This window comes from Pelobates fuscus, chromosome 12, assembly GCF_036172605.1.
Source record: "Pelobates fuscus isolate aPelFus1 chromosome 12, aPelFus1.pri, whole genome shotgun sequence".
NCBI lineage: Eukaryota > Metazoa > Chordata > Amphibia > Anura > Pelobatidae > Pelobates > Pelobates fuscus.
In genome coordinates, this window is record NC_086328.1 from 130,386,064 (window position 1) to 130,395,783 (window position 9,720).

The 9,720-nt window shown below is 36.8% G+C and overlaps 1 protein-coding gene across 1 annotated transcript in view; it reads left to right on the forward strand.

Annotated features, from left to right (window-relative positions):
* LOC134578563 (doublecortin domain-containing protein 1-like) overlaps positions 1-8,825 on the forward strand; it is a 29,760-nt gene extending 20,935 nt beyond the window's left edge. Inside the window, exon 6 of the mRNA XM_063437536.1 lies at positions 8,605-8,825. Within this exon, the coding sequence (XP_063293606.1) occupies positions 8,605-8,825 (221 nt within the window). The remainder of the gene's footprint in view (positions 1-8,604) is intronic.
* The last annotated feature ends 895 nt before the right edge of the window (positions 8,826-9,720 follow it).

A 9,720-nucleotide genomic window follows, 5' to 3' on the forward strand; every position in this document is an offset into this window, starting at 1 on the left:
CAGGAGTCGCTGTATAAAACTCCGAGCCTGCTTATTCTCACACTGCTCTGCCTGCTGCCCACAGTTTACTATACTCAGCAAATCAGCATGTTAGGGAGCCTGCAGGGCACATGCAGTCTGATCATTCTTATGGCAATTGTATCCACTTGACTGGACATTTAAACGAATATCAAACTTCATCAAGCAAATTTCTAGCGCTCATTGTCTCTGCTTGTTTTTGTCTCTGTCTTTCTCTTCATTTCTCTTTGCAGTCCAAAGAGAAGGATGAGCAAAATGTATACGTATACTGCTTCTATTCTAATTGATGTGGTCGTGTTTCCTACTCCTATTCATCGCTGTGTTTTGTTTTCAAATGATTTTTGTGTTATACCAAACTATTGGCACACACTGATGAAACATTTACACCATCCCTTGCTGGATCAGCAAGCTTAACCTACCAGAATCTGGTGTTGTGCAATGTTTTTGACTGATAATCAATCTTTTGGTTGCTCGACAGTTGTTACAGGGACGTATACTAGCAATGGTGGCAGATGTGTCTTGTCTTTTGAGAAAAGAGGTTGTAGGTACGCTTAGGAAGAAGTAACAATTCAGGCATATCCAAATACTCCTTCTATTGAAAGCTGGAAAATGTGTTTTTAGAGTCTGTACAGTTTAATTGTTAAATATCTAGAGTCGGATAATTTCTTATAAGCTTAAGCAATCTGAGGACCACCTCTGTAACTTGTTTGTAAATCCAATTAAATGTAATACCTATCTATGTCTGACTATGGCCTGTAAATGTATACTTTGAAGAATAATTAAAGGGACACTCTAGGCTCTAATTTCATCCAACCAATTTGCATACAGTATGAAGACAAATTGATAATGCAAAAATAAACGAAAATTATAACTCTAATAATTAGAAAAAAATAAAAATACCCTTGAATGCTGCAGGTCCCCAAGATCTTCAGAGAGTCCAGGAATTGTCTGAAACCTCTCTGCTATTTCTGGCCTTCCCGTTGGTTTCATTATAGTATTGGTCAGCTGAGATCTATGGGACACATGCCGTTTATACAGCGTGCAGATGTGCGCTGGTTCGTAATACACCTCTGGTGTACAGCACTGACCTGTTTATCTTTTTTGGTAAATATATAAAAGTTCTAAACAAGAGGCATTGTTGTGAGTGAGTGAAAACCATTAGGTTATTTCATGTGACTCCTTTCCCAACTCAACATTCTCTTTTTCAATCACACGGTGCAATATGGGGACCTTATAAAGAAGTTGAGGCGGCACATGTCCTTTGGCCTAAATATTAAATGACCAGGATATCTTGGTTATTATTATTATTATTATTGGGTTTTATACAGTGCCAGCTTATTCTGCAGCGCCTTATAAGGGGAATTTACCAAATGAGACCAATAACAAAATGTAACAGAAACCATAGGTAGTTGAGGACCCTGCTCAAACAAGCTTACAGTCTAGAGTTCTAATGCTATGTGTGATTTCCTCTCCATATGCATACTATAAGGCCAGTGGACCTTCAAGCCTGATAGCCAGCATATTGTGATATGCCCAGATAGACTTTGGGCTGCCCAAATTACTGACGAAACCTTTTCAGATATCAACATCGTGAAGGATTCTCAAACCCTTGTCCGTTTAATTGACAAGATAATCCTCCTATGTCATAAAAATAAAAATCCATGTGTCCATACCTATCTACTCCCTCTAACTTTCATTAATTGTCATGAAGTGGTGTCTTCCATAACATTAAGAAAGCAACAAAAAAGCACTTTAACATAATTTCATACTTACATTGAACCATCATCCCCTGCCCAGGGACTAAAAACTTACGGACACTAAAGTCCAGAAGCAACTATTTAAAAGGATCGCTGTACGGAAGAAGAATGAATACTTGTTGGATGACAGATGTGCATTCCTCTGCATGGTTTTATTGGTCCTCACACATTCTCTTTTTTTTTTTTTTTTTATCATTTTTATTGTTTTATCATATCATATCAACAAGATAAATGTATACATACAAAGTATCTTCATAATAACTTATTATACATAAATACAATACAATACAATACAAACATTGTTCGCTGAGATTAACCCTGATATGTCTTAGTAATTCAAGTTTGGAACCTATAAAATTACCTACTGTACACTAAGTCTCCTCTTACAAATACAAAATATTACCCAGCGAACCACATAACCATTCCCATGCCGGCGGGATTACTGGGAAAGCCCATTCTTTATACTCAAATTTTCCGTGGACGTTTTTATAATATATGCAGGAGAATCCCTCAAAAAGAGGTTAACTCCTGCATAGCTGTTCACTCAGGTCCTCACACATTCTTGTCGGCAAATATGTCCAGCCAGTCACAGTAGAGTACTAAGCAAACCACTTTAAATAATGAAAGTAAAGCTCACTAAAAGAAACCTTGTGTGAGTCCTTTAGGCTGGCTAAGCATTGTGGGAAGCTAACCAATGTCTAGGGTGCCAAGGCTGTTCCTATCAGCCTAATTCTTATTGCTGTGTTTCTGTCTCTTGTAACGTGTACATTAAATATGGTGCATTATTGAGCTGTGTATACTGTATGATAGTATCAGTTTTCCAAAGATTCCTTTCAGGAGATTTCTCTACTCGGTGACATGCAAACAGGCATGCAGTGACATAGATCAGATGGACAGACAAGCAATTGAAATAATTGATATACAGGCAAGTATATCGAAAACTAAACAGATATTGGAATTGAATAGAGACAGATAGCCCCATATGTCCACCTAAATATGGTTATTTGGATTGAGTAGACATACAGGAACAGTGGGTGAAGAGGACCCTGCCCAAACAAGATGGAAGTGAGGGAATCAAATGGCCTGGATATACCTGAAAGGTTCGGGGAGGCATTTGCGAGACAACACAGGAAGGTTATTAGGGATACGTTTTTTTTTACATAAATTGCATTTTTAAGGTTTTCTTTGACTGCAGAGACTAGTAGAGTAGATTATGGTGTAGGTGAGCATTTCAAAAAGGAAGGAGTAAGTAAGCAACTGCCAGCCAAGGCCGAGGTAAGTCGGAAACTTCTCTGTCGGCGTGGCTACTTAGTTTGTGTGCAGCCATGCTGGCAGAGGGACTAGGAGCCGTGACACACAGTTATGGAAAACAAAAGGCGTGGGAACAAACAAATGGATATGTAGATAGGCACAAACATGTACAATTACTGGGGTATGTTAGATAGACAATAAATAGATGACAAGGTATATCTGATTTGAGATACTTTATCCTGTAAACTTACAGTTACTATTTGATCCCTTAATAAATGAAAATAAAAATAAAAAACCTGAAACATATTAACACTTTGCTTTCTCTTGTCGAAAAAACAGTTTGTCACTTTTGCCATCACGGCCTTTTCTCACTGTTTGTGTGTTTCTCAAAATACACACTTCCAGAGCCTGCAATACCTAAGAGGCATTTTGCGAGACTCGGATTAAAATAGAAAGGTTTTGATGAATGCCTTGTGATGTACAGAATGAAGATTATTTGCTGTGACAAGTAACGATTAACAGTGATACGTGTGAGGACAGAGCGAGTGGGTTATAGCACTCCTGGTATATGAGTACGTTCTAACCACAGGAAAATATTGGGACTTTTTCTAGGTTAATGAGACTCCTATAATCATATAAACACTTTGCAAGTTCCTCTGGAATATTGCTAGTTAATTATTCACAATGTCTGTTTTCTGATTAGCAGGAATTCTCATCCACTGATACTCAAACTATAATTTAAACAGGGGATGGCCTGGTAGACGGGTAGACGGTGTATTTTATTTATTTAAATCCCACCTCTTGCTGATTACATGAATATCCTTCTCTACTTTCTACATATTGTATAGAGGTGGAGATATCCAGGATGTGATCGTCTGTAATAGAACACAGGTCTATTTGATTTTCATCTCCTTTCCACTAACTGTAGTCTGACTAGTTCTCCTCGTCATTTCTATACGTATGCCACATTTATTATACGTAGAGTGCTTCCCTGGACATAGATTGGCGTTTTTACATTAACAAAAACCCTTTCCATATACATTCTGCTGATTAAAAAAACATTCAGTGGATCCACTTTGGAATGCCAGCGTCTCATTAGTTATTTACCTTTCTGAATTTTGAAGTGGAAATATAATTTAAGATGAAACTTAGTAGAATTTTATTAAAACGGAACTGTAACTGTCTGGGGACTTTGTAAAAGTTGCAAAGATTTCTGATGGTGACAACCCCGCTGGTGGTCCAGGGGGCAGGGAAAGGAAAGTTTAACTTACCTGAATCTATTCCTCGTGGGCGCTGATATCATCTTCTGGCCAGTCCTCTTCTGCTCCAGCCGCTTCTGTGCAAGAATACAGCGTTAAGATCTATGGCGGATCCTGCAAGACCACAGTATCCTCCATAGATAGAGCCAATTCCCTGTAGCCGTCACTGGTGACACTGCTAGACATCACTAACCCAACCCAGTCTCTACTTTCTCCCAGTATATCTTGACAGGGTTGACATCAATGAAATTCCAGTACAGTCAATATGAGTATTTCATATTATTATTATTATTATTTTATTTTATTATATTAAGAAATACTTAATTTGCAGGTGGGGGGGGGGGGGGGGCTGCTTTAACTGTCTTTAACAGAGGTGTGTATGTGTTCAATTTAAAATGTATATAGTTTTCTTTGAATATACCTTCAGAGGCGATAATGACTCTGTCACCGTAATAATCTATGAAAGAAGGGGGATGCACTCACCTGAACATGCATAAATGGAATGCTGCTGAGCCAATTTGTACAATACACAATATACAGTGTATTCACTTATCCACTAAACAGCAACTTCAAAGCTCACAGATTGTATTAGTTTTTTTTAAAAAATACCTAATCTAGGCAAAAATAATGGGGATTTAGTTACATTATATGATCACACATTGCATAAGCCTGCCACAACGTCAATGTACCCCATCTTTGGCAGGTCCTACTCTCACAGTCTAATGTCTGCTCTGATGGGATTAACCCACTTACTTGGGAAAAAATTCCATCTGGGGCTCTCTGCAGTACAAGGCTAAATAGGGCCCTGGAATGAGGCACCTGTGAAAGGGAGGGGTGCAACACCAAGGCGTTGGCCTATACTTCCAAATATATATATATGAAACCAGGGGGGTGCACTCACCTTAATATGTGTGTGTGTGTGTGTGTGTGTGTGTGTATATATATATATATATATATATATATATATATATATATATATATATATATATTATTATTATTTTTTTTAACTAATAAAATCTGTGAGCTTTGAAGTTGCTGTTTAGTGGTTAAATTGAATGGATCTTCTGTACCGTAATAATCTAGTCTTTAAAAGGGCCTCTAAGCACCATACTATCTACAGTTTGTTTTGGTTGATACAATGCCAATAGTCTGTGAGTGCTGTACCCTAGGTTTGTCAAACTATTTTTAAGCAGGTTATCAAGAACCATGTCTCCTTCAGCATTGACCCTCACCTGACACTTCTATATTTTACATCCAAATCCATCCAAATCTGTGCAACAATGGTAAACTGTAAGCCCTGTTAGCAGATGAGCATAATGCGGTCCAGATTCTCTTAGTTCCAAATCACGAAATTTGACTTGTTTAGTCTTTGTTGGTGATTTTGCCAGCATAATATAAAGATCCAGGTTTATGCCATACTTGCAGAAGATCTCATCACCCACACATCCCGGCGATGACAAGCCCACTTTAAAAAAGCACTCCTAACAATAATGATCTATTAATGATCTGCCTACAGTACTGTTCTTTTGACCGCACATTCATTGTTTGCTTTAATAATATGGATCAATACAATGATTCTGTGCAAATATTTATTCAATCTAAAGCAGTGTTTGGCCTTAATCTCAGATGTACAGGTGTCTTGCATATTTTAACAAATAGTTCTTAATGACAAAGTTCATATAGCGGTGAAGGCAAAATGATTGGCAGCCAGACAGGGCGTTGGTTATTTTAATCAAATATTGCAATGAGGAATACAGCACTGTAGATTTCACGTCAGGATAATGTTATTGATTAATAAATCTAATGACAGCTACTGTCGTAATTAGTTAAAGATAGCCATTCTGCCTATGGCTATACACGATGACAACTCTGGAAAACAAGTAGGAACAAAAAGCTTGCATACTTAGCATAGGACGGAATAGCTACGGAGAGGAATGTGACCAGGGCACAATATATTTACCAAACACAGGAGCAATTGTGCATTTGACAGGTGACATAACACAATGTGACATTAACTTTTATTGCCATCAGCACAACTGCAGGTTGATATAAGAGTTCCAAAAAGTTTTAGACAGATTTAAAAAAAAAAAAAAGAAATTTGCATTCGTAACTTTTTTTTATTTTTTTTTTATAATTCAAAGTTCATTAGGATTTTCAAAATAACACAGGCATTTGTCATAGTAAGCAACCTGAATCTGTAAACAGGACTTACTGTACAGAAGCAAACCATGGCACCTTACATTCACATTTTCTCAGACACTAAAAAGGGTGCCCTGTAGTCGATTTCTAGCACCTCACCTCCTTAGTGTAATGGTGCCTCCACACTACTCCTCAAAAGGCCAGGAAAATGAAGTCCAAAAAGGCTTCTAAGATGTATCATTGATAATTGATGAGGTCCACAAAGATCTAGAGATATGCAATGGTCTAAAACTCGTTTTATATATATATATATAAATATAAATATATATATGAATAATCATATACATTTTCTTTAATTAAAGGAAAAGTATAAAGGTTATACAGTACACCGAATAAAGAAAAAAAACACAGAATCACAACTACTTGTAAAACATTTAGAATGTAAAAGGGAATTGTCACATCTGTGGGATTTATACGTCTGACTAAAACATTGGAATCACCTATAACATGTGTTAACTTTTTTCAATGAGTTGCACTATTTTCTTTTAAGCCTATAGTATAAAGATGTAGTAAATGACATCATAATCCAGTTCAAGAAATTGTTCATGTAGGAAAAGTCCACCTTGGGAACAGTAATGCAAAAGGGCACAGAAGTCATGTGTGTGTCTCTGTTGATCTATTTGTGTGTGTGTGTGTGTATGTATCTGTCTCTGTTGATTGATTTGTGTGTGTATGTATCTGTCTCTGTTGATCTATTTGTGTGTACGTGCATGTATTTGTCTGTCAATCTATTTGTGTGTGTGTGTGTGCATGTATTTGTCTCTGTCGATCTATTTGTGTGTGTGTGTGCACATGTGTCTGTCAATCTATTTGTGTGTATGTGCATGTATCTGTCTGTCGATCTATTTGTGTGTGTGTGCATGTATTTGTCTCTGTCGATCTATTTGTGTGTGTGCACATGTATCTGTCAATCTATTTGTGTGTATGTGCATGTATCTGTCTGACAATCTATTTGTGTGCATGTATCTGTCTCTGTCAATCTATTTGTGCGTGTGCATGTATCTGTCTGTCGATCTATTTGTGTGTGCATGTGTCTGTCTGTCTATCTCCTATTTTCTAGTATCTTCAAATTTTAAATTATGCACCTATTTAATAATCATTGCCTGTAATATACTATAATGCATTAATCTAGTGTGTTACACATAATAACAGCATCTCTATAAAACATGTAATTTCAGATTTAATTGCCAGACTTATGGTTCTCAATAAATAAAACAAGACTAGGAAATCTTATCCATATTCTAGTCCGATGTTTTTTATTGAAAGATTTTCACACGATTGATATACAAACATTTGAAATTAAAAATGGATAAAAAAAACAACACAAAGTGGTGATAAATGGGGGTAAAATAGCAATCTATAATTAAACAATATAATCATTACAAACAATAAACAATTGCTCAATTAGCATAACAGTATTAGGAAATACATAAATATTAAATGTGTACAGTAGGTAGTCAGTACATGACATAATTCTAAAATTAACGGATCAAACTGGTCAATTGTAGGTCTAAATTATAGGGAATATGCATGTTTAATATTGTCTTCCTCATTCAAATTATAAGGAATATATTTCCCCCAATTGCCTGTTTATATATAGAGAGGCTGTTATATATGATTATCTTTAATAGAAGATAATAACCGACATATTTATATTCAACTTATTTTTTTCTGCAAAAAAAAAAAAAACACTAAAAAACCCACCCACTTACTAATCAACTGTCACAATTTAGATATGAACTGGAGATAATGTGGCATAGATGCACTGTTAAAATCAGCGTAAAAGAAAGGTTATATTTTCAATCGCAAAAGAAAGTTGACATGTTTTTTTTATGCTGATGAGAAGCTCAATGAATCTTTGATCACTGATAAAGGCATGCTAAGGTGAATTTTAATTATAACTAAATTGTTGTATTAGTGTTTCATACTCTGAACATCTGTTCCCTTCAAAAATGATGATTTATGCAGGCTATCAGAGGAGACAGCTTGGTACAGCTTATGTCATGCTTAGTGGAAAGCTAGTGTGAGTATTTGTGAAAATGCCAATATCTGTTTGGAGAATTAAAAGGTTACACACAAAAAAAAAGCATCTTACAATTTTAATGAATTTTATTTTACAGACAGCGAAATCTTAGCCAGTAAAATCACGTGGACTATGAATGGTCTGAAACTTCCTAATGATGAAAAAAGGGGCAAAACAAAACCGGTTATGTCCAAACGCATCAAGAACCTTGTAGGACATGCCAGCGTGAGAATTCTGGTGTTCGCCAATGGAAGCGGGCACAATGGACTGGAGACGGTTGCAATGGTGGATCAAATGGAAAAGGTTTGTAGAACATAGAAAGCTAATCAACAATAATTATATTGTTATTCATCTCACCTACATTGCCCCTTGTGTTGCTATTAAGGAGGGACAGTCTCCATAAACTTACTTTACAACAAATGGTTTTAGAGATTAGCATGGGTACATAGCATGTTTTGGTCTGTTTCTGATTACATGTTCACTTATACACATGGACTGAATTCACTAAATGTGTCTTACAATTGCTCCCCCTCCAACCTCCAGAGCAGTATTAAAGCGGCAGTGTCACGCCGAACTTACTTTTCCCCAATCGTTTCCTCTTCTCTCCCTCGATCAGGGTTTGTTTTTCATTCATTCCTGTCTGCTCTAGTTTTCTTTAAAACATAAGAGAAAGTAGGAACTATTTTGTCTTATGTATTTTGCCTACGCTTGACCCAGGGGAGGAGCAAAGTCCGCTCCATTTCCTGAGGTCAAAGACATTTTCCTACAATTCTCACCTTCCTCCTGCTACTTCATTCGGCGTCGGCGAAACTACCGAATTTCGTCCCAACAGAATGAGAAGAGTTTGTCCATTCGTGTTTGTTCGAATGAATTAAACTCTGATCCTATTTGTGCCATGCGTGGCGGGTGGGGGCCATTAAGTTACAATAGGGGGGACCTATTGTCTCGAAATTTAGAAATTCCCCCCTCCCACCCTGAAGGTGACTAGGGGTCCCCAAGCCCAGAGTCACCCCTTAAAATAAAAGCTGACCTATCCCCCCACCCTAAAAATAGTGAGGGGGGAACCAGTAAACCTAAATAACTGGAAAACAAAATACAATCATACTTGCCATTAGAAGTCTTCTTTCTTCTAAAACGTGGCGAAAAAGGCCAAATAAAAATCCATAATTCCCGTCGAATTTATAAAAAAACAAAAACACAGAAAAATACATAA